The sequence below is a fragment of the Schistocerca cancellata genome, chromosome 1 (assembly GCF_023864275.1).
Source record: "Schistocerca cancellata isolate TAMUIC-IGC-003103 chromosome 1, iqSchCanc2.1, whole genome shotgun sequence".
Taxonomy (NCBI): domain Eukaryota; kingdom Metazoa; phylum Arthropoda; class Insecta; order Orthoptera; family Acrididae; genus Schistocerca; species Schistocerca cancellata.
In genome coordinates, this window is record NC_064626.1 from 419,649,342 (window position 1) to 419,675,848 (window position 26,507).

At 41.6% G+C, this 26,507-nt stretch overlaps 1 protein-coding gene across 1 annotated transcript in view; it reads left to right on the forward strand.

The window, feature by feature from the left end:
• LOC126175929 (probable RNA-binding protein 19) overlaps positions 1–26,507 on the forward strand; it is a 136,036-nt gene that overhangs the window by 62,321 nt on the left and 47,208 nt on the right. The window contains exons 7-8 of the mRNA XM_049923007.1: positions 9,355–9,549; positions 18,700–18,839. Of these exons, the coding sequence (XP_049778964.1) occupies positions 9,355–9,549; positions 18,700–18,839 (335 nt within the window). The remainder of the gene's footprint in view (positions 1–9,354; positions 9,550–18,699; positions 18,840–26,507) is intronic.

A 26,507-nucleotide genomic window follows, 5' to 3' on the forward strand; every position in this document is an offset into this window, starting at 1 on the left:
TTTTTCAAGAAACAAACAAACGGACACACACACACACACACACACACACACACACACACACACACACACACACACACCTGCCTACACCCCTACATAGTGCCATCTGGACAAACAGTGCCAGTGCTGCATTAGTGGCTTGGAGGGAGGCAGTTGGTTTTTTGGCCAAGAATGTGGGAGGGAGAGGTGGCAGGTACGCCAGCTGGGCATTGGATGCACGGTTGTTGGAGAGATGGAGAGAGAGGGGGGGGGGGGGGTTGGGAGGCACATGCTGACAAACTGAAGGTGATATGAGGCTTGAATAGTATAGGGGTGACAGGACGAAGGAAGGGGATACTGTTGGGTGGGGGGTGCGGGGGCAGTGGATTACTGGAGATTGAGGCCAGGACAATTGTGGGAGCAAAGGATGTGTTGCAAAGATAACTCCTACCTGCGTAGTTCAGAGAAACTGGTGTTGGAGGGAAGATTCCACATGGTCCACATTTGAAGCAGTCATTGAAATTAAGCATTTTGTGCCCAACTGTTTGTTGTGCCACCAGGTGGTCTACTTTGTTCTTGCCAACAGTTTGGCGGTGGCCATTTATTCTGGTGGACAGCTGGTTTGTAATCTTACCAACATAAAAAGCTCTTCAGTGTTTGCAGCAAAGTTGGTATATGAAATGTCTGCATTCACACATGTCCTGTCCTCTGATAAGATGAGCCTAAATGGTAAGATAGGCCTGTGAATTGAAGGAGTAGGAAGTGCTGCATGGGTGGGTTGGGCAGTTCTTGCAGCTTGGGCTACAATAGGGATATGATCCCTGTACCAAGGGGTTGTGTAGGTTGGGTGGATGATGGAACACCATTTTAGGAAAAATTGGAATGATCTTGGGTAGGCTGTCCTTCATTTCAGGGCTTGGTGACTGATAATGAAAGGCCTGACAATGGTTGTAGTTCAGTTTTTCCAGTCAAGGGCGATAATGGGTGATGAGGGGGACACTTGTTTATAGCTGATTCTTGGGGGTGTGTGAGGATATGTCAGTATGACTACCAACATGCTGTCCACTGGGATGACCCAATAGATAATTTTTATTTTGGCTGGAGGCATAGTGATGCTAAATTTTCTGAATGATGCTGCTGCCATTTGGCTGTCACAATTTTTATTTTATTGTTACATGATCTAGATTATGGGCTTGACCATTTTAAAGTACATATAAATAACTTTTTATACTCGAAAATGGCCTAAGGCCAAAATCTGGATCATATAACAATAAAATAAAAATTTATTACAGTCAAATGGCAGCAGCATCATAAAAAAAAACAACTCTACCAAATAGTTTCCTCTTCCTCCATCCTGTCATCACTTTCATATATTCACATCCCCACATCACCTTCAGTGTACGCTGCTCCCCAACAACTTTGACAGCTGTGCATGTCATGCCTAGCCTGTGTATCTGCCACCTCTTCCTCCCACATTCATAGCCAGCAAACCAGCTGCCTTGCTCTGAGCCACTAGTTAACCATCCCCAATCCCTCGTCCTGCCTCTTTCATTCTTAGCCTTCAAACCAGCTGCCTCCTTCCAAGCCACTAACCAGCCCCCCCCCCCCCCCCCCAATCCTTTTCCCTGCCTCTTGCCTCTCTCTTCTCTCTGCCTCTAAGCACACTACCCAATATAATGCCCACCATAACCTGTCTTACGGCCCACCTACTGAAATGCAGCACTGGTACTGTTCATCCAGCCAGCACCTTGTAGGGGCATAGGTGTGTGTGTGTGTGTGTGTGTGTGTGTGTGTGTTTTACTACAGCTCAAGAAAGGAAAATATAGCAAGTTTTCTTTCTTTGTGTGTGCCTATCAATTACTCAACACTTCTGCTTTCTCTGCTTTTCAGTGAATGGTCTCCTTTAATCCTTTACTTTGCATTCTGCCAGAACTTCCTACAGTGTTTATACCCTGTGCTTTTCATACAAGAGATTTGAATGAAAATTGTTTTCATTTCTAAATAAAGTTTATTTTTCTAATTTTTAACCTGAAGTTTGGTTCAGTGGGTAAGTGCCAGAATACAACTCCTAAGGTCCAGGGTTTGCTCCCCAATTCATCCTTCCACCAGCGGCAATGATTTGTCAATGTGAAAAATGCCAAGTTCCCAGCATTGCTACTTATGAATCTGGATATGTTACATGTAGAGCTCTTGGATATCATGTGTATTCAGTATTGACAGAATAATGCCATGGTCTGAGCCTTATCAATTTGGCCAAGACTGTGCAAGTAGGAGGAGATAGATGTCCCTTTTAAGTTCCTAGAATATCTTGCTTGAATGGGCTGTATGAAAAGGTAAAACACTTTGTGAAGACTTTTGAGTAAAATGTGAGAGACTGTTTTTCAATGATTTTCAAGTCAGTTTTGTGGCACAGTGATAAGTGCATTGTCTGGTAGCTCACCAGCTCAGATTTGATGTTTGCTGCTACAGTTTTCTCCCCCTTCCTCACAGTGTTAAACTGTTAGTTATAAAATGGAGCATTTTGTTAAGCTGCATGAGTGTTGGTACCTACTTTTGTTAGTCACCTAAAGTATTTAATTGGATGTGGAGAAAAACGAGTTTTTTTTTTTCAGTTATCAAAGATTTTCATTTGCATTGTATGAGTGCTGCAAGGATCAAAATCAGGTCATCATACAGGAAACTGTGGGAACAGTTCATTATATGGCAATCAGAGATTACTAAATGAGTCTGTGTAGGAGAGCTGATACTGTATGCACTTATCACCTAATGAGTACATAACATTCTTCATAAAAAAAAAGCTGAACATAAATGAGCTCAGGGTATTACTGTTGCTGCTGTTTTATTGATTAAGGGATGCCGAACAACAGTGACCACACTTCACTAATGTGTTACTATCAGAGAGTGAAACTTAATGAAAAAGAGTGGTAGAATAAAAATGTGAAAGGGTATAAAAAGTGCCAAAATAAATCTAAAATGTTAAAAGCAGAAATGGTTGTTTAACTGAACCAATCTGAGGACTAAACTGTATATTTCTTCCCAATACTCTATGCAAAAGCTGGGAAGATGGAATCTGAACAAAAGTTTGGCAAACATCTAACACTTCTGTGTTTCATCACCTAAAATAGTCCTCAACCAAATTATGGATTGTATTTTCATGTGTGAGTTGGCTGCTTTCTTCTAAAATGTAGTTACAAGTGGTTGTACTCAACAAGCACCAAAACGGGTTGGCCATATCACTGAAGAAATAAACTGTGATGGGAAGCCTGATTGTAGATTTCAGTGACTCACTTCTAATCATTTTTCACTTTCTTTCATGTTAGACCTTGTGCCTCAAGAGTGAGGACATGGCAACCCAGTAGATGGTATACTGTGCTATCATAAATGTAGTGCATGTCTGCTTCTTTTGCTAAATATCATGGATGACTTGTAGTGTACTCAGGGAGTTGGGGGAAATGAGATATTTTGTATCATAAATTCATTTTAAATGTCACATTGCCTTTGAAATTCCTTGTATGTTTCCTCTGTAGATAGTAAATGGATCTTGAACACATCATCAGGGAAAACTGTAGAACAGACAAGATTGTCCCCCACTTGAACCATACATTGTTGACTAATATACAGTTGTGGTGCTGGTATAAAATATCGGCATGGAATTATGAATGTGTGCTGAACAGTAATGCCTCCAAATTTTTTATGTGAAAACTCTTAAAGTTTTTTACATAAAACATACGTTATTAAAATTTTACATCTTTATTCTTCATGTCTGCATACTTATTTCTCAACTTAATCACCTTGACGATGAACACATTTATGCCAAGAGATCAGTTTGTTGATATCATCATTGTAGAATGTTTGACTTTGTTGATGGAGCCACAACTTCACCTCTGCTTGCAAGGCTTCATCACTATCAAAGTGATGTTGTCGAAGATGTTCTTTAAGGTTTGGTAGGGACCGATGACCTTTGCAGTCTGGTCCTTTCAACCCCACAAACCAACCACCTAAGATTTGGTAACAGAAGAAGATCAGATGGAGCCAAGTCGGGACTGTGTAGAGGATGATGGATGACAGCGAATCCAAAGTGTTGGATAGTTGCAGATGTCGCAGCACTTGTGTACCTTTCTGGCATTGTCATGCTGAAGGAGACCGTACTTAATGTGTGGACGAACTCTTTGAATTTGACACTTGGTTACGGCAAGCTGTTTCTCACTCACCAACAAAGTTACATTACACATTTCCATGTTACAATTCATAGCACTCTAGTAGCAGGGGGCTACAAATACGTAGACATGAAGAATAAAGATGCAGAATGTTAATGATGATTGTTTTATTTAAAAAGCTTTAAGAGTTTCCACATATAAAATTTGAAGGCGCTACTTTTCAGTGCACCCTCGTAGAATGTGGATTACAGTAATACTGGACCTCATAACTAACCAAAGTGGCAGTTGTCTCTATCCTGGGGAAAACCTCAATTTGTGAAAGACAGCAGGTGCCATTAGGGTCATGTTTGCTTCGTATTGCAAGGTTGATTGTTGTTGTTGTTGTTGTTGTTGTTGTGGTCTTCAGTCCTGAGACTGGTTTGATGCAGCTCTCCATGCTACTCTATCCTGTGCAAGCTTCTTCATCTCCCAGTACCTACTGCAACCTACATCCTTCTGAATCTGCTTAGTGTATTCCTCTCTTGGTCTCCCCCTATGATTTTTACCCTCCACGCTGCCCTCCAATACTAAATTGGTGATCCCTTGATGCCTCAGAACATGTCCTACCAACCGATCCCTTCTTCTGGTCAAGTTGTGCCAGAAACTTCTCTTCTCCCCAATCCTATTCAATACTTCCTCATTAGTTATGTGATCTACCCATCTAATCTTCAGCATTCTTCTGTAGCACCACATTTCGAAAGCTTCTATTCTCTTCTTGTCCAAACTATTTACCGTCCGTGTTTCACTTCCATACATGGCTACACTCCATACAAATACTTTCAGAAATGACTTCCTGACACTTAAATCTATACTCGATGTTAACAAATTTCTCTTCTTCAGAAACGCTTTCCTTGCCATTGCCAGTCTACATTTTATATCCTCTCTACTTCGTCCATCATCAGTTATTTTGCTCCCCAAATAGCAAAACTCCTTTACTACTTTAAGTGTCTCATTTCCTAATCTAATACCCTCAGCATCACCCGACTTAATTCGACTACATTCCATTATCCTAGTTTTGCTTTTGTTGATGTTCATCTTATATCCTCCCTTCAAGACACCATCCATTCCGTTCAACTGCTCTTCCAAGTCCTTTGCTGTCTCTGACAGAATTACAATGTCATCAGCGAACCTCAAAGTTTTTATTTCTTCTCCATGGATTTTAATACCTACTCCAAATTTTTCTTTTGTTTCCTTTACTGCTTGCTCAATATACAGATTGAATAACATCGGGGAGAGGCTACAACCCTGTCTTACTCCCTTCCCAACCACTGCTTCCCTTTCATGTCCCTCAACTCTTATAACTGCCATCTGGTTTCTGTACAAATTGTAAATAGCCTTTCGCTCCCTGTATTTTACCCCTGCCACCTTTAGAATTTGAAAGAGAGTATTCCAGTCAACGTTGTCAAAAGCTTTCTCTAAGTCTACAAATGCTAGAAACATAGGTTTGCCTTTCCTTAATCTTTCTTCTAAGATAAGTCGTAAGGCCAGTATTGCCTCACGTGTTCCAGTATTTCTACGGAATCCAAACTGATCTTCCCTGAGGTCGGCTTCTACTAGTTTTTCCATTCGTCTGTAAAGAATTCGTGTTAGTACTTTGCAGCTGTGGCTTATTAAACTGGTTGATTATAAAAAGCCATTTCCATGGGTAAATGTTTGATTAGTTGGAATATGAGGGATTGTTTATCAGTTAAGAACCTATATGCTTGTTGCATAATGAGAAGTTTCCTCCAGGTTATTACTGACAACTCACCTGCCAAAGCCCAGACTGTGGGCATGCGGGTATCTGTGATGAACCTAATCCCATCTTGGTGGACAGATATTGTCTGTGTAAGAAAGCCACCTACAGTGGTGTTAAGTTGTTAAAGGTTGAGAGGTATCTCGTGAACTCATACTGGAAGCAACCTGAATAGTTTACATGACTTCAGGACCCAAGTGAGGTGTCAGCTGACCATGTGCACAAGGTCCTTTCCTAGACACTTAGTGAGTGCAACTCTGTAATAACTGCTGGACTATGTATGGCCTTCCTTGGTTTGAGGAGGGGCATCAAGAAAGCTTATTTTCATGAGTCAGAAAAGTTTCCATCCAGCCATGTATTATAAAAACTTCTTGGTGGTTGACTTTATCTCATTTCTTAGGTGTTGCAGCATGTTGCACTGTGTTTGATTACATTGAGAAACAATTTTACGAGACTCGGACACTGCCAAATTCAGCCCCCTTAAAGAAAAAGGACATATATATTCATGAATGTTCTTATAGTAGATGTTCCAACTGCCTTCCTCCATCAGTACCCTGCACTTCCACATCAGAGGCTGCAACGTATCACACCATTGTTGTTTTGACGATGTCTTTGGGATTTGTTTGAAGACATTCCTATTTGAGTATGACAGTGATTGGTAACCACCTGTGCTGGCCAGAAGTTCTCCTAATGGCCTCTCATACTTTTGTGAAGCTAATGGGGTAATTTATCATGTGAAGAAACACTAGCCATGTCCTCTTTTTGTTCTCTTGGGAAGTTCTTCAATCTTTTGCTGCCACAGCCCAAAGCACTGTGAGGTTTTCAGCAGTTGGTCAGCATTTGAACTCTTACAGAACCAAGTGTCTGCCTCATAAGTGCAAACCAGTGTCTCTTAAACACAATCTAAAGACCAAAAGTGCAGTATCGACAGCATCTCTGTTGACTGCACCCTGTGTGCTGAGTGCAGCTCGTGGCTACACAAGAGACAGCACTTTTGACTCTCCCACCAGCGTATTGCCAGGCGAGGCCACCTTCCATCGTCTCCAGTGAGGGGCACTATGCAATATGCCACCAGAGGACACTCGGATCATGTGACCCTGCTCCACACAGATCTGATTAGACAGCATCCACAATCCAGAGCTCGTCCCTGATACAGTACATCTAGAGATTTATGAACATAAATGTGAGTGACTGCAGTGAGGAACATTGCAATGAAGCAGCACAATACTACTAAATATTACTACTAAATATAATCAGTGTTGAATCAGCATTCAAGACTGGTTGTTACAGTCAGTAACCTTATCATCATTTGCACATAGCTCAGTACCAGAGAAGAACCTACCGTGTTCAGAGCTGTGTATAATTCAGTTATTAAGTGTATATACTGTAAATAAACTTAATAATGTGTAATCTTTTTGTAGATGTGTGCTTGTGTTTATTTGCCATTCTCCTAATACAGATACAACAAAGACACCAAAGTACACTCAAGAAACAGATAGAAAAGGCAATTATTACTTTACCATATTTACCCAAGAAGATGTACTGAGATAAAATTCAAAGCACAAAGGCAAAGAAATGTGAAATGTTGGGAACAAATCTCAGGTCAGCCCCTTCCAAAATAGCAGCAGAAAAAAACTTAATTGCCACTGTTAATGCTCATGATAAAAAAAAGGGATATGGTGCAATGAGACAAGTGTGGAAGGACACTACTGAACAGCTGCTAAACATTCTACTACCAGTGGACTATGCAGAAGAGGACAATGATCAATGGCAGTGGCTTATGAGACTGATAAATATGCCACACAATGTGTCGCCAATAGTCCTACCATTTGCACAGGGGGAAGATTGGGAAGCAGTACATCCGTATTTGTACGCTACAGCTTACCTATAATGAGTTGACAGTCCTAGATCTAATCAGCATGTTGCTGGAATGGAAAATGTATTCAGGATGCAATAAATTGGTTACAAGAACTTCGTTAACATCCTGGAAACTTTTCATCATTTTGGTGTCCCTCCCTTTTCACCAGACTTAGGGAGTTGAGAGTTCTTGGGTGCCTTTGTTTGATCCTGCAAGATTACTGTAAAAACAGACAATCTTCGGATTATCATTTCAGAAGATTCTGAAATGCAGGTGAAAAAGAAAAGTAATGAGATTTTAGCTCTGGTGTAGAGCAGCAGGCGGCAGTAACTGTGGACACAGTGACTGTTACTGCTGTGGTAATTGATTTTATAGTTAAAGGGGAAGCTGAATTAATGACAGTCCATCAGAATCTAAGCACATTTTTGGACTATGCGCAATTTGCGACCATGAATGAAATTTGTATCCATAATCTGACACCTGAGTCGAAGCAACAAGCAAAACCATAGCCAAAGACTTGTAGCAGTTCAAAGATGACAATTTTATCAAATGGAATGATAACAACCCTAGTTTTTCTAGTTTCCCAGTGCATAAACATTTAGATAATTAGGCTGCTCGGTGCATCAATCTTCTACAGATGAATGGTTGTTTCCCAGATTTTTCCCATTTCTCTAATAAAAACATATTTTATTATAAAGTTAAGAATTTTATTGAAAAAAATTTTTCTCATGAATTTTTTGTTGGGAATGCTGCAGGTTTTTACTGATACCCAATCCAGAAAAGTTTTTGTTGAAGAAGCTGAGAAAGAGAAGAAATTCCAGGATGAATTTTCACTCTGTGGCCAAATTTGTTGCAAACAATCTCCAAGGCTGTGGATAAGCCATGTCTCCACAATATTCTTTCTTGCAGTGATGGTAGTCCTGCAGGTACTGGCGGAAGTAAAGATGTGAGGGCGCTTGTGTGTCATGCTTGGATAGCTCATTTGGTGGAGCACTTGTCTGCAAAACGCCATAGGTTCGAGTCCTGATCTGACACCCAGTTTAGTATGCCAGAAAGCTTCAGCAGAATAACTTTTTCATAGGAGTATTAAGAATTATGCATTACATGTGATTTAATTACGTATGTGCATTTAATGCAAGAAACAATCCACCGGGAGAGATGAGAAATGTTAATGACTTGTCCTCTGTTTTATAGCAACTGATGGTGGCAAACTGAGAAATTCCTTCTGGTGTCTTCAAGCTCACCCTTAATTGTTAATAAATTGAAGAAACTTTATCAAGTTATCTGAAATTAGTTCCTCTGACAATATATGTCTTATTGGATTATTACTTTATCTTTTGTTTCACTGTGATTGCAGTTTTAAGGGTATGAAATATTGGGAGAAAATATAAAGGTTTTTACTTCAATAGAGCATTAGCAATGATTTAAGTAAAAAGATAATCTGCTGTGTATTGCAGCAGTAAAGACTTTGTTGTATGTATGCAGCAAAGCAAAAAATCTGTTTCGTGCAAATTTCTGGTATGACTGAATCATTTAATCTCTCTCTTTAAATGCAGAATCTTTTTTTCTTAGCTTACACTGTTTTGCAGGACCTCTTACGGAAGTTGTTATGCCTGTTGACAGGCTTACCAGAAAAACAAAAGGGTTTGCAGTAGTGACTTTCTTGATGCCTGAACATGCAGCTAAAGCGTATACAGAACTGGATGGATCTGTTTTTCACGGCAGAATGCTACACTTACTACCAGGAAAGGCAAAAAAGACTTTGGAAGAGATGTTACAAATGGGTAAGTTTAATGGATGTGAATTTTGTAACATCAAGGAAACTCTTTTAAGTGTTGTGGCTGTGTTCATATATTACTTTATAATGCAGACTAAAACTGGTCCTAAGATTATCCTTTGACATTTAACTTATTTTTCATCTGGGTTGTGAGTTTTCTTGTTTTTAATACCACCTCTTTGACAGCTAGCTCGTCAGCTTCACTGCTGTTTATTCCAGCTGCTTCGCATTTGGTTGCAGACCTTCCCATGGCAGAAAAAACTGAAATGGTCATTGACAATTGAATCTTGGATCGGTCTGTTAGTGGCCAGCAACACCATATGAGCATAAATATCTGTTAGTGGTACATCCACAACTGTTTTATAAATTGTTTTAACTGAAACTTCCACTACAGTTATACAAAATTAATACCAAAGTCTTACACAACCCGGTTTCGGACTTTCATCCCCATTTTCAGGCACAATTGTAGATTAAAAGTGAAACCGTATGTCAGAACAGTACGACTCACAAAAAACCGGCCAGTAGTCAAGAATAAATAAGGTAAAAAGATATATAGACAACAACGAAAATACCAAAAATCAGTATGAAGTGTACATGTCCAAGTTAAAAGGCAGTACCTCTGCCATGCATGGCTCATCTAAGGGAGTATGGAAAAGTGACTATCAAATCCACCTTTCAGATGTGTCTGACATAAGTGAGCCGTATGTTGCAAGTGCCGGTGAAGCCTAGAGTCAATATAAACCCAAATAGCACTGAATTAGAGACTATATGAAAAGCTAGGAACTACAAAGTAAGGTTAAAACTGAACAATAAATAGGTACACATATGGAAGGCCAACCTATGCCAAGTTTGCACAGTGCCGACATTGATGGACAACATGGAAACTGACAACAAATGAAAACACTATCCGGGTATCCATAACTAAGCAACTAAAAGTCTGAAAAACAGCGCATCCACAATGTCTGCCACTACCATTTTCTCCCATAAAGTGGCAGTGTGATCCATCTATTGTTGGCGCCTACAAGCTGCACTAAAGTAATCAGTGTGTGAGGATTGTCCCATTCGACAAAAGAGAAACAAGATAAAGCTCAGAGCGGTGAAAATAGTAATGGGCAGGTGAAGGTAATGGCACAAGTGCGAGAGGTGCCTGTCCCATAAAAAACATACAGGACCAAGACAAAAGTAACTAGAAAAAATATAAAAAAACTTGAGGTAAAACCAGTAAAATTAATAAACGCAAAAACTTAGAGAGATCATATATAATGTCAAACTAGTGCACTACATGAGATGCATGTGGAAGTCTAGTAAATGACTGCTATAATAACAGCACAGAAGTAATTGTTACATTAAAACCCAGGCTAGAAGCTTTGATGAAACTGCATATAATCTGAATAACCCACTTGGTCAAATAATTGAAACGTATAAAGTAATAAATTCCAGTAAGAAAACTTCCAAGATGGCACCATAAATAATGCTAATGACAAGTCTAAAACTCCTTGGCAGCAGGACTGAAAATGTAGAAATTGCAATGAGTACCCAAAACCGGTATCATGCAACCAGACATTAAATGGCCAACAAACATAAAAATAAAAAAGAACGGTAAGAACAAGGACTATGGCAAGACTGTGGAACAGCACCAACAGGAACAAAGGAGGTAAAAAATAATTGACTGTTGCAGCTATTGCATAAAATTACTCAAAATGTTTGTATGTTTTAAGTTGTGCCTTTTAATTCACGGCAACTTGAGGAATATTAGTTGTACCTTTGAAAATTTCTCTCTCTTGTAGGAAGTTCAGAGTCAATCCCTTGGGATAGATATGTAATACCGACAGATTCTCCATGGTATTATCCAACCTGTGATCATTAAGCACAAGACACATAGATAATGCACGGTTGGATTTACTTGCATTTGAATGCACCTTGAGCCTGGAGTAAAAACTTGTATCAGCTTGCCCCCACACACTTACAGTCATACTGTGGGCACTTAATATGATAAATCTCTGTTTTATTAAATAGCTGGGGAGCTCTATATTCATGCCGAATCGGCTGCTGTCTATTATTATTAGGTATAAAGAATATGGGAATAATATTTAGACACCTCAGCCAGTTACCCACTTAATCCGACATATTCGTGTGGTATGGGATCCTAATGCACTTTTTCTTCTCATCTACATTGTGTACAATGAGTGTACTGCCTTCAGCCATCATTTGCCTATGAGTATTCTTGACCTTCTTTATTGTGTAACATTCATGTATGTTAGAAAGTTTACAATGACCCATTCTGTGTTAGTGTACTCTTTATTAAGCAGTACCTCATGCAACCTGTTAATCATAGATGAGAAGGCCCCTAGTTTTTGAGGTAGAGCTTAAATATGAAAACAGTATGAGCAATTTTTTGCAATGGCTGAAGTAGCCAATTATTTTTTACCTAATTCACTCTTGTTGGTGTTATTCCGTAGTCCTCCCATTGCCCCTGTTGCTAGTGTTCTTTATCTGTTTTTATGATTGTTGGCCATTTAATGTCTGGTTGCATCAGTACTGATTTGATTACTCATCGCAATTTCTATGTTTTTCGTCCTGGTGCCACATGCTTTTAAATGACATCATTAGTACTTTTTATGATGCCGTCTTAGTTTTCTTACTGCTATTCATTATTTTATATGTTTTAATTATATGACCTGGTGATATATTTTTTGGTTACGATGGACTTGGTCCACATTGAAGGCACATTACTCAGTCTCTGTTCCAATGGTCACATTGCTCCTTTCTACGAGAAATTGGTATGTAGCAGACATTGCAGTCATGTCATTTCTCAAACATTTAGTTACATAGTACAGATACTAGAATAGTGTTTTTGTTTGTTGTAGTTATGGCAATTTGCATGTTGCCTATCAATAATAGTGCTGTGCAAACTTGGCATCAAGTGATGTACCATAAGTGTAGCTATTTTTGTCTCAAGCCTTACTTTGTAGCGCCTTGTCTTTTGTACAGTGTCTAATTGGCTCTGTTCGGGCTTATTTTGATTCTAGTCCCATGCCGGTACTCTCATTACATCGTTCACTTATGTCATGCACATTTGAAAGGTGGTGATGAGTCATACTGCCTTTTAACTTAACTTGGACATGCACACATTGTACTGATTTTAGGTATGTTCATTGTTATCTATATATTTTTGAACTTATTTGCTCTTGACTTCTGGCAGGTTTTTCATGGGTTTTACTGATCTGACAAATGGTTTCATTTTTAATTTACATCCGCACAGTGTGGACACACCCCCCATCGTCGCATTTGTGGGTGAAACAAAGATGTTCCGTGTTCACCAATCCTCCGCTATGGTACCAGGGATCTTTATCAACTGCAGTGTTGCCACTTATCTTTTGTCTATAGCAGCCACCCTTACATCTCTATCAGAGTATTCACAAATAGTAACTGCTAACAAACACTTGTACCTCAGAAACACATGGCAGATTCTGTGTATCTGCCTTTTACTTTACAACATGTGGAACCTTAAAATGACTCATTCAGTAAGTGGAAGCTTCACAGTGTACTACCACTTAAGCACTGCATATCTCTATGACCCAGTTGTATGCAACCAGATGCTAAAGCACCCAAGCAATGAAAGAGTAACAGGTGTTGTTCTTGTTGTTGTTGTTGTTGTTGTTGTTGTGGTGGTGGTGGTGGTGGTGGTGGTGGTGGTGGTGTTCAGTCCAGAGACTGGTTTGCTGCAGCTCTCCATGCTACTCTATCCTGTGCAAGCTTCATCATCTATGAGTAACTACCATAGCCTATATTCTTCTGAATCTGCTTAGCGTATTCATATCTTGGTCACCCTCTACAATTTTTACCCTCCATACTGCCCTCCAATACTAAACTGGTGATACCTTGATGCCTCAAAACGTATCCTACCAAACAATCCCTTCTTTTAGTCAGGTTTTGTTTCAAATTCTTCTTCTCCCCAGTTCTATTCAGCACCTACCCATATAATCTTCAGCACTCTTCTGTAGCACCACATTTCGAAAGCTTGTATTCTCTTCTTGTCTAAACTATTTATCGTCCATTTTTTACTTCCATACATGACTGCACTCAACACAAATACTTTCAAAAAAGATTTCTTGACACTTAAATCTATACTTGATGTTAACAAATTTCCCTTCTTCCGAAACGCTTTCCGCGCCAGAGCCAGTCTTCATTTTATATCCTCTCTACTTTGACCATCAAGAGTTATTTTGCTCCCCAAACAGCAAAAGTCATCTACTACATTAATTACCTCATTTCCTAATCCAGTTCCCTCAGCATCACCTGATTTAATTCAACTAATTCCAGTAACCTCCTATTAATTACTTTTGTTGATGTTCGTCTTATATCCTCCTTTCAAGACACTGTCCATTCCGTTGAGGTGTTCTTCCAGGTCCTTTGGTGTCTCTGGCATAATTACAATGTCATCGGCAAACCTCGAAGTTTTTATTTCTTCTCCATGGTTTTTAATTCCTACTCTGAATTTTTCTTTTGTTTCCTTTTCTGCTTGCTCAGTATACAGATTGAATAACACCGGGGATAGGCTACAACCCTGTCTCACTCCCTGTTCAATCACTGCTTCCCTTTCATGCCCCTCGACTCTAATAACTGCCATCTGCTTTCTTTACAAATTATCGTATCTCCCATTTCATCTTCATCTACATCCTCTTCCACTTCCTTCATATTTCCTTGTGTAGATCCTCTACATACTTCTTTCACCTTTCTGTTTTCTCTTCTTTGCTTAGGACTGGTTTTCCATGTTTGCTCTTGATATTCATACAGGTGGTTCTCTTTTTTACAAAATTCTCTTTAATTTTCCTGTAGGCAGTATCTATCTTACCCCTAGTGATATATGACTCTACAGGCTTACATTTGTCCTCTAGCCATCCTTGCTTAGCCATTTTGCAGTCCCTGTTGATCTCATTTTTTAGACATTTGTATTCTTTTTCATCTGCTTCATTTACTGCATTTTTATATGTTCTTCTTTCATAAATTAGATTCAATATCTCTTCTGTTACCCAAGGATTTCAACTAGGCCTCGTCTTTTTTTACCTACTTGATCCTGTGCTGCCTTCACTATTACATACCTCAAAGTTACCCATTTTTCTTCTACTGTACTTCTTTCCCCTGCATTTGTCAATCGTTCCCTAATGCTCTCTCTGAAACTCACTACATCCTCTGGTTCTTTCAGTTTATCCAAATCCCGCCTCCTTAAATTCCTACCTTTTTGCAGTTTCTTCAGTTTTAGTCTACAGTTCATAACCAATAAATAGTGGTCAGTGTCCACATCTACCCCAGGAAATGTCTTAAAATTTAAAACCTGGTTCCTAAATCTCTGTCTTACCATTATACAATCTGTCTGAAATCTTCCAGTCCATATTCACCTACTACTTTTCCTTCTCTTCCTTTCCCTACAGTTGAATTCCAATCCCCCATGACTATCAAATTTTCATCTCCCTTAACTGTTTGAATAATTTCTTTTATCGCATAATACATTTCATCAATCTCTTCATAATCTGCGGAGCTAGTTGGCGTATAAAGTTGTACTACTGTGGTAGGTGTGGGCAGTGTGTCTATCTTGTCAACAATATGTTCACTGGGCTGTTCATAGTAGCTTATCTGCACTCCTATTTTTTATTCATTATTAAACCTACTCCAGGATTACCCCTATTTGATTTTGTATTTATAACCCTTTATTCACCTGAGCAGAAGAAGTCTTGTTCCTCCTGCCACCGAACTTCACTAATTCCCACTATATCTAACTTTAACCTATCCATTTCCCTTTTTAAATTTTCTAACCTCCCTGCCCAATTAAGGGATCTGACATTCCACACTCTGATCCGTAGAGCGTGAGTTCTTTTTCTCCTGATAATGATGTCCTCCTGCATAGTCCCTGCCTGGAGATCCGAATGGGGGACTATTTTACCTCCAGAATCTTTTACCCAAGAGGACGCCATCATCATTTAACCTTACAGTGAAGCTGCATGCCCTGGGGAAAAATTATGGCTGTAGTTTCCCCTTGCCTTCAGCTGTTTGCAGTACTGGCACAGCAAGGCTGTTGTGGTTAATGTTACAAGGCCAGATCAGTCAGTCATCCAGATTGTTGCCCCTGAAAATACTGAAAAGGCTGCTGCCCGTCTTCAGGAGCCACACGTTTGTCTGACCTCTCAACAGATACCTCTCCATTGTGGTTGCACCTACAGTACAACTATCTGTATCGCTGAGGCACGCACGCCTCCTCACCAATGGCAAGGTCCATTGTTAATGGGGGTGGGGATTACTCTTAAGATATTCAACCGCATGTAAAGGGGTAGTCCCATTCCAGTGATGAGAAGGAATCATTGTTTCTCTTGAGGCCAGAGAAAGGACCACACTGCTGCTCTGACCAAGAGATTATGCAAGCTCCTTGAATAAAAGTGCCTGCTGTGGTATCTCAGATCCCAAGGCCTCTTCTCTCAGCTTTAATTTGGTTTCTGCATGTTGCGATTCTCCACTATCCATCTGGTGCTTTTGGAAACTGCAACTAAAGAAGCTTTCATACACAGATGGCACTTTACTTAGACTTAGACTTGGACTACGTAGCACATTAGGCAATAAGTTTCCTCCGGTGAACTTGATCAGCTGTCAGGTTTTCAGCTTCCTCCCAGTTTATGTCCATGCATTAAAGATCCTTTGCAAAAAATAATTTTCAGATGGTATAAAATCTTCTTCTAATTTTGTATCCATCCATTGGTTTCCACAACAGTGCTTATTTGGGGTTCCTTCTATTTGTCATGTGTAGGACATACCCTACAGGCTTCAGTGTCTTTTCAGCAAAGATTTTGCACAGGCTGTGTAGACCATTTCTTCCCAGCACTTTATCATTTGAAATGTAGTTGCAATAGCTGATATTCAAAATTTTGCTCAAGCATGATTGGTGAAAAACATATAGCTTGTGTGCCAGGTTTGCTGCCATTTTCCATATGCCACATGCATGTACGGTCGTCACCAGGAAGATAGAGGAGTACAGCTGAAGCTGCTTTTGGCAGGGAGCTTCAAAATAGGGATTCAATTTCAACCCTTTGGAAACTCCAGCTATGCACTTGTTCAAACTTTAGGACTTAACACCCTCTTCTTGGGTGATGCACTGTGTTAGATATGGTAGAGGATATTGGTTTCCCAACTGGGTTGTCTTCATCTTGCTCACACAGCTGTTACACTAGCTACAGCTAACAGAACAGACATAGAGATAAACCTGATAAAAGTCTCACCACTGCTGAGTCATCCAAAGATAAAGAGCCATACCTTGAAAAAACAATAATCATCATCTGTTAGTATTCAGTGACACACAGACTATGATGTACTGACATGTCACCAAAACTTGGGAGAAAGTAATATGTTTTCTGAGACAATGTGAATACCGTATTTACTCGAATCTAAGCCGCACTTTTTTTCCGGTTTTCGTAATCCAAAAAATCGCCTGCGGCTTAGAATTGAGTACAAAGCAAGCGGAAGTTATGAAAAATGTTGGTACGTGCCGCCACAACTAACTTCTGCCGTTGAATATATGTAGCGCTACGCAGGCATACTTTGTAGGCACAAAGATAAATACTGGCGACAAAACCTCTGCGTCAGTAAACAAATTTTTTAAAAAAAAGTGGAAGACGAGCTTTTTTTCTCCGCCGCGAGTTTCGACCACTGCATTTTCATACATTATCCAACGAAGTAAATACAAATTCCTTATTGTTCATCTTCGAATGTAGCACAATTTCAGTGTACTACGAAAATCTGACTGGCAAGACTGTTTGGGATGTTTGTCACTATGGCCAACTCTACGTTCTGAATTTTTTCCTATCTGTGAGAAGAGATGGTTGCTAATAGGAACCTGATGAAATTTGAATCACATACAGTATTCTCTTCACCATAAGAATAATACGAATATAAACATTTTGCCATGTATTCTTTCGTGTTTGCTGCTATCTCATTTAAATCCTGCCTGCCTAATAAACTACGAAACTAGAGTGAGACAACAGCAAACGCGGAAGAATATACGTATCGTGTCATGTTTAATATTCGTATTATTCTTATGCCTAATAGTGATGCAGTCAGAAATGAAGCACGGCAAATGACTAGATTTTTAAATCTAAGATGACTCTAATTTCTGTGCAGAATTTGATGTAATAAAGAAGCAGCCGCAAAGATTTTCAAATGGAGAAAAATTTTCGCCTAACTCTCGTTCAGAACATGTTCTATCATACGCAGTCTATTATTTTATTCTTGTTGATCATTATCAAAGAAAGCAGCAGTGTAAGTAACAACAAATAGCAGTCTCTTGCCATTGTTTCGCTAATGAGACGATTCCTCTCTCTTTTTTAATTGTACGCGGCGGTAGCGCGCATAAAAGCAAGCCATGCCGCGAGCCGCGACAGGCCGTAAACACGCGCTATTAGAATGCAACAAACAATGCATGACACAGTGCAGTAATGCATTTTCAGCTTAAGAGTGACGCAAACACCTATAACAACGAAAACGGCACTTATCAGATCAAAGCAAAATAAGCAATCGATTCAAACCAGACAAAGCACGTGAAAAAGGAAGGGTACCCGTATAAATACGGACGGAGTGCCTGACGCATAGCAATGGCTACGCGGTAAAGCTTAACTGCTAAGCTTACGACTCGAACCAAACTTCTGTAGCTGTATCGTCATTCATTCGACCTAAATTGTGTCTCATATTACAATGGACCAACTTTGTTTCGATTTGGAGGTGCGGCCTAAAACTTTTCTCCCCCCTTGAATTTCGAGTCTCAAATTTCAGGTGCGGCTTAGATTCTGGAAATTTTTTTTCCTTTATTTCGAGTCTCATTTTTCAGGTGCGGCTTAGATTCGAGTGCGGCTTAGATTCGAGTAAATACAGTATCCTGTAGATTGATGTTGTTAGTAACCAAAACATATTTTTATTGCATTGACAGTTCACAGAAATGTTCACATGGACTCCTTTTCATCTGTTAAGGAATTGTGACAATAACACCATATTTCTTGATCATGTCATCGTATCTCTTTGACACATTTATATTTTAGCTGTTCACTTTTTAGTCCTTTATTGTTCTTATTGATATTCTTCTTTTGTGCCTCTTGTGATGGTTCTGAATTCTTTGTTTCAGAGGGCCTTACCTTCAAGCAGAAAAAGATGTTGAAAATGAAGGCAGAAGCAGCATCTTCGCACAACTGGAATACTTTATTTTTGGGTCAGAATGCTGTAGCTGATGTTATAGCAGACACATACAATACTACAAAAGACAAGGTAATTTTTATACGCACTTATAAGGCTCATGTGTACCAAAGTGCACAATCTTTATTAACTCTGAATTAAAGCAACCTCAGAACAAAGTAAAAATTCGCAAAATCTGAACATGCTGAATTGACACAAGCTAGCAAACTAGATTGTAGAAGATTGAAACCAGAAAGTCTGTATGTCTTTGTAAAAGTCCAAGTGGCATAACTGTAACAGTTTGCAGAGCGATCCAGATTCGATATCCGTCAGAGGAAAGCAAGGTTCCTGAAGTGTGCCATGAGGATGACGTAAGCATTCTTCATTCAGTGACTTTTGTGTGTATCACTTCTGGCCACTGCTTATGAAGGCAATATGCCCTCCAGATGACAGGACTAAGTGAGCCACTGGAAGTGCTATCTTGCATGACGTTCCAAGCCCAAGAACTCTTTGGTTCTGTTGTATTATTACCATCCGTGGTAGAATTGTCGTTGTTATCTGAACAAGATGCAAGGGTAATGAAAGGTTCGGATAAAAAGCCCACCAACTGAAAAAAATAAATGTATAGACCAGTATTATAACTTAAAATGCTTTTTAGAATAATATTTTCTGTGCTGTTAGTGTACATTTGAAAGATAATGTATCAAAAGGAAAATGCACTCGAGAAAACTTTTAAAATTATAAGATAGAGCTGCTCGCCAGTGCTTCAAGATACAAAATTTTTAATATTTCCAATAGAGACATATATGAATAAAAGTACATGACACCAGGCGTGCAATCAAATCAGAGAGATATGTTGAGCCTATTCATGGGCTGTGTGGGAGAGGGTTTCCTGAAGAGCCAGAAGCTGGAGTCCCTGGCTTGGTACAGACTTATGGACAGCATCTTTGTGGTCTGAACTCATGTTGAAGATGTGTTACTCCATTTCCTGCAATAGCTTTTCCCAACTCATTTTCACTTCGTCCTTTTCCAAATCCAATGCTACCTTCCTTGACTTTGGCCTCCACCATACTGAACCCTGCATCCAAACCTCAGTCCATATGACACCAACAAAAAAGCAACCAGTACCTTCTCTTTGACAGTTGCCACACTTTCCACACTAAACATTCCATTCCCTATAGCCTAGGCAGCCATGGCAAATGTATCTGCTACAGCACTGAATTCCTGAACATCTACTCTGATCACCTCTCCCAGGGTTTGCTGCCTCGCAACTGTCATAAAGATCTTATTCACTAATAAATCTCCTAGGTGGTGTCCTCCTCTCACCCACTGACTAATACAGCTTCCACTTCCAAAAATCTTGGAAGCACCCCACTTGCTACCCACTACCACCCAGACCGTGAATTCCTCAATACATTGCTCTGCCAAAGCTATGATTTTCTCATATCAGCCTCTGAAATGAAATTCTCTCTCCCTGATATCCTCTCCACACCACCCACTGTCACCTTCTGCTACCCTCATAATCTCTGTAAGATCCTAGTCACCAAATATGACATTGCCAATCCATTAATCCTATCCTAAAGTTCCTTCGCTTGTAATCATTTCCAACAGAAACCTGCCATATGCATCCAGCCACAACCTCCCCCCCCCCTCCCCCCTGCCCTGTGGACCCAGGGGTTAGAATAGGCCCAAGGTATTCATGCCTTTCGTAAGAGACCACTAAAAGAAGTCTCGCACGTTTTGGCTATGTGATGGTCCCCTGTAGGGTTTGCCCTCCATTCTTCAAAATTTTCCTGAAGAGCGAGCCAACTCGGGAAGGATGCTTTACATGGTGCATAGTGTCCATCATGCGCTGAGACCTCTCACATCCTTCGTCAATATGGATCTGCACTTCCGCTCATTCTCCAGCTGCTGGGCAAGGTCACCCTCCTGGGTGCATTTTCCTCCATCCTCTGTGCAGTATCACTTTCTGCACTTTCGACGACGATGGACTTCTTAGCACCTGATATCCAGCGCGGTAGCCAGTCCGTTGCGGTGGGGCCACCATGTACCCTGTTGGTTGTAGCCCCTTGACCACACTGGGATCGCTCTGCTGATGCCTGTGCCGTTAACTTCTCGCATATGCCAAGGAGTAGATGCCCCTCTACCTGGGACCCTGGGGCATCGGGACTCCGCGCAACGGCCATCCTGCCAGGTGGCCTATGCTGAGGCTGGGGTGGCGCCTGTGAGGAGGAACCCTGGGCAGATCACACGCCATGAAGCGTAGTACGTCATCTCTTGCTGGTAGTCAAACACCAGCAGTGTCTAAGCCCGCACCATGGGAGGAACGCCAGGCTAAGGATGGCAGCTAAACTTATTCACCCCGGTACCTCGTATGTATGAGAGTTGATGGGGACTCTTTTGCGTCAGTGAACCTCAGTTTTTTGTGGAGCATTTAGAGGACAAGTTTGGGGAGGTGGAGGGCTTGTCCAAAATGCGATCAGGGTCGGTCTTGATCAAAACAGTATCCTACATCTACATCTACATCTACATACATACTCCGCAATGCACCATACGGTGCGTGGCGGAGGGTACCTCATACCACAACTAGTATCTTCTCTCCCTGTTCCACTCCCAAACAGAACGAGGGAAAAATGACTGCCTATATGCCTCTGTACGAGCCCTAATCTCTCTTATCTATCTTTGTGGTCTTTCCGCGAAATGTAAGTTGGCAGCAGTAAAATTGTACTGCAGTCAGCCTCAATTGCTGGTTCGCTAAATTTCCTCAGTAGCGATTCACGAAAAGAACACCACCTTTCCTCTAGAGACTCCCAGCTGAGTTCCTGAAGCATTTCTGTAACACTCGCATGATGAACAAACCTACGAGTAACAAATGTAGCAGCCCGCCTCTGAATTGCTCCTATGTCCTCCCTCAATCTGACCTGATAGGGATCCCAAACGCTCGAGCAGTACTCAAGAATAGGTCGTATTAGTGTTTTATAAGCGGTCTCCTTTACAGATGAACCACATCTCCCAAAATTCTACCAATGAACCGAAGACGACTATCTGCTTTCCCCACCACTGCCATTACATGCTTGTCCCACTTCATATCGCTCTGCAGTGTTACGCCCAAATATTTAATCGATGTGACTGTGTCAAGCGCTACACTACTAATGGAGTATTCAAACATTACAGGATTCTTTTTCCTATTCATCTGCATTAATTTACATTTATCTGTATTTAGAGTTAGCTGCCATTCTTTACACCAATCACAAATCCTGACCAAGTCATCTTGTATCCTCCTACAGTCACTCAACGACGACACCTTCCCGTACACCACAGCATCATCAGCAAACAGCCGCACATTGCTATCCACCCTATCCAAAAGATCATTTATGTAGATAGAAAACAACAGCGGACTTCACCTCCGATAAACACTCACCGTAGAGGACAAAGTACTGGGTTCTATTACTTAAGAAGTCTTCGAGCCACTCAGGAGCGATGCTTTCTAAAGACGTGCTGATGCATGGACAGCAACTTCTCTGTCTCAAGGAAATTCATTATATTCGAACTGAGAATATGTTCGAGAATCCTGCAACAAACCGATGTTAAGGATATTGGTCTGTAATTGTGAGGATCCGTTCTTCTACTCTTCTTATATACAGGCGTCCCCTGCGCTTTTTTTCCAGTCGCTCGGGACTTTACGTTGGGAAAGAGATTCGCGATAAATGCAAGCTAAGTAAGGAGTCAATGCAGTAGAGTACTCTCTGTAAAACCAAATTGGAATCCCATCAGGACCTGGCGATTTATTTATTTTCAACCCATTCAGCTGCTTCACAACCCCAGGGATGTCTATCACTATGTTCTCCATACGGGAATTTGTACAAGACTCAAACGGCGATTTGTTTGTACGATCCTCCTGCGTGAAAGATTTCTCAAATGCTAAATTTAAAATTTCAGCTTTCATTTTGCTGTCTTCCGTTGCCAGGCCAGACTGATCAGTGAGTAACTGGATGGAAGCCTTCGACCCGCTTACTGATTTTACATAAGACCAGAATTTCCTTGGGTTTTCTGCAAGATCTTTTGCTAAGGTATGACGGTGTTAGTGGTTGAATGCTTTGCGCATCGCTCTTTTTACAGCAGCACAAACCTCTACTAACTTTTGCCTGTCCTCATTCTCCCGATCTTTCTTGTACCGCAAGTGCAACTGCCTTTGCTTCCTGAGCATTCTCTGAATTGCACTGTTAAACCACGGTGTGTCTTTTCAGTCCGTAACCCACTTTTTCGGCACATACTTGTCCAATTTGTGATTTACAATGTGTTTAAAATTTGCCCATAATTCTTCCGCGTCCATCATACCGGAAGTAAATGAAGTTGATTCATTTACTAAGTGGGATGCTAACAACTGCTTATCTGCTCTTTCTAGTAAGAATACTCTCCTAGCCTTCTTGACCGACTTTTTAACTTTCGTAACCATAGTCGTAATGACATCATCATGATCACTAATCCCTGTCTCAACACTGACACCGTCGATGAGGTCTGGTCTGTAGGATGCTACCAGATCTAAAATATTTCCATTCCTCTGCCCAGTCACAGGCACTACTCACCTGTGACAAGCTGTTGGATGTTTCTGTTTCCATCACACCCCATAAGAGCTTAAATATGGTCCAGGGTATCATATTTCACAGGGACCTTCTTATGCAGTCTGATGATGAACTTCGATCCATTTTGTCTGGCATGTCCACCGGGATCCGAGGGAAAATCAGGTTGCCACCGGTGCCTTCATCTTGGCCTTCGAAGGTGACACATTACACAAGAAAGTCTACTGCTGTGACCTAAAGCCATATGTTCCTCCCCCGACTGGAGGGAAGTTCGGCCATATGTCTTCCCGCTGTACTTCCAGCGTCACCTGTCCTGATCCTGGATGTCCTTATGTCCTTCACATCCCAATACTCTATACTCCCTCTGCCCCGCCTCCCATCTGTGTCAACTGCGGAGAGCACCATTCGCCTTGCTCGCCGGACTGCAGGATTCTCCAGAAAGAAAGAAAAATAATGGAATACAAGACGCTGGACCGACTGACCTACACTGAGGCTAAGAGAAAATATGAGAGGCTACATCCTGTACATATGAAGTCAGCCTATGCCACTGCTACAACAACAGCTCGCCTCGCCCTCAGACTCCACCTGCCCCCTTGATGGTGGGGGGCACTTCCCTTCCATTTGCTCCTGCACAACCTACTTCAGGAGCAATCCCCCCCCAACCATCAGGGACATCAGTCCCCACTTCTCAGCCATAGAAGTGTAAGTTATCTTCAGCTTCTCTCACCAGGAAGGGATCCCTTAGGTCACTCCCTTCCCAGGTTCCTACCAGTGACAAAGCTGACACCCACCAGTGGCTGAAGCAACCACAGGTAGCTGGTCATAGGGCTTCACGGTCCTCCTCAGTCCCTGAGACTGAAACAGTGAATCCCTCCCAGCCGAACAAGCCTAAGGAGCTGCGAGAGAGACCTAAAAAGAAAAAGACCCCCAAGAACCAAGGCACTGTGGTGGCACCCACACCACCACTACCTACAGTAAGCTCTGTGTCTGAGGATGAGGTGGATCTGAGGAGGAGGTGGAGATTCTGGCATCTACTGAGGACATAAATCTTGCTGGGCCCTCAGACACAATGGATGTTGATCGCACAGGAATTCATCTGGTGGCAGCAGGTGACACTGAGGTGTAGACTGCCTCATTGAGTGTTTCATGCCTTCCCAATCTCTCAATCATGTAATGCTCTAGTGGAATTGTGGCGGCGTTTTCCACCATCTGGCTGAGCTACAGCAACTGTTAAGCTTTACACCTGCTTTCTGCATTGCCCTCCAGGAAACCTGGTGCCTGGCAATGCAGATCCCCTGGCCTCCACAGCTATAAGGGGTATTACAGGATCCATAGTGACTGTAACAGAGTGTTAGATGGAGTTTGCGTCTATGTCCTGAATTCATTATGTAGTGAACCTGTGCCCCTTCTAACACCTCTTGAAGCTGTGGCAGTCAGGATAACGACGACACAGGAAATAACTGTCTGCAATGTATATCTTGCTCCAGATGGTGCAGTACACGTGAGCGTATTGGGTGCACTGATTGATCAACTCCCTAAACTTTTCCTATTTTTGAGAGATTTTAACGCGCATAACCCCTTGTGGGATGGCACCATGCTTACTGGCCGAGGTAGCGACTTCGAAAATTTACTGTCACAACTCGACCTCTGCCTCTTAAATACAGGTGCCCCCAGACATATCAGTGTGGCACATGGCACATATTCGGCCATTTATCTCTTGGTTTGCAGTCCTGGCCTTCCCCCATCTATCCACTGGGCACATGATGACCCGTGTGGTAGTGACCACTTCCCCATCTTCCTATCATTCCCCCGGTGTCATGCCCATGGACGTCTACACAGATGGGCTTTAAACAAGTCAGACTGGGAAGCCTTCACCTCTGCTGACACCACTGAATCTCCCCCACATAGTGCCATCGATGTTGTCATTGCAACGATCATTTCCCTAGAGTGCCTAATAGCCTTTAAGCGGCTCCGTGCCTGCATTCGTCAACTTATAAAACAACGGAAACAGGAGTGTTGGGAGAGGTATGTGTTGACCATTGGGTGCCATACGTCACCTTCCCAAGTTTGGACAAAGATCAGACATCTTTTTGGCTACCAGACCCCATCATTTATCCCTGGCATTAACATCAATGGCATTTTATCTAGCGACAAAAAAGCGATTGCCAAGCACTTTGCTGAACACTGTGCTCAAGCCTCTGTGTCAGAGAACTAACTCCCAGCCTTTCACACCCTCAAATGGCGGATGGAAAGGAAAGTCCTCTCGTTCACTTCAGGCCACAGTGAACCCTATAACGCCCCATTTACAGAGTGGGAGCTCCTCAACGCCCTTCTACATTGCCCCGTCACAGCTCCTGGGCCAGTTCAGATCCACAGTCAGATGATTAGACATCTCTCGTCTGACTACAAGCGACACCTCCTCATCATCTTCAACCAGATCTGGTGCAATGGTATCCTTCCATCGCAATGGCAGGAGAGCACCCTCCTTCCGGTGCTCAAACCTGGTCAAAACCCGCTTGATGTGGATAGCTACCAGCCCATCAGCCTCACCAACTTTCTTTATAAGCTGCTGTACTTATGGTTTGTCAGAGGTTGGGTTGGGTCCTGGAGTCACGTCTTCCATGCAGTCCTCTCACAGGGAATCAGTTTTTCTCTACCGGCTCCACATTGGCCATACGTGGCTAATGCATGGTTACCTCCTCTGTTGCGAGGACCCACCTCAGTGTTGCTGTGGCTCACAAATGACAGTTGTCCACCTCTTGCTGGACTACCCACTTTTAGCCACTCTGCGGCGGACTTTTAACTTTCCCAGCACCCTACCTTCGGTGTTGGGCGACAGTGCCTCAACAGCAGCTTTAGTTTTACGTTTTATTCATGAGGGTGGGTTTTATCATTTGATCTAAGTTTTAGCACTTGTCCTTTGTCCTTCTGTGTCCTCCACCCTCGTGCTTTTAGGGTGGAGGCTTTAATATGTTGCACAGTGGCTGGCTTCTCCTTTTTATTCTCATGGTCAGCCAGCCCTCTTGTTTTAATCTCTTATACATGTTTCTTGTGTCTCTCTGTGGTTTTCTTGTCCATTTTTGTCCATTTTGGTGTTTGTTGCCCTTCTTTCATTCTTGTGATTTTCTCCTTCTTCCACCTGTGTTTTGTATGTCTCGGATTATTTTACTTCCACCCTTGT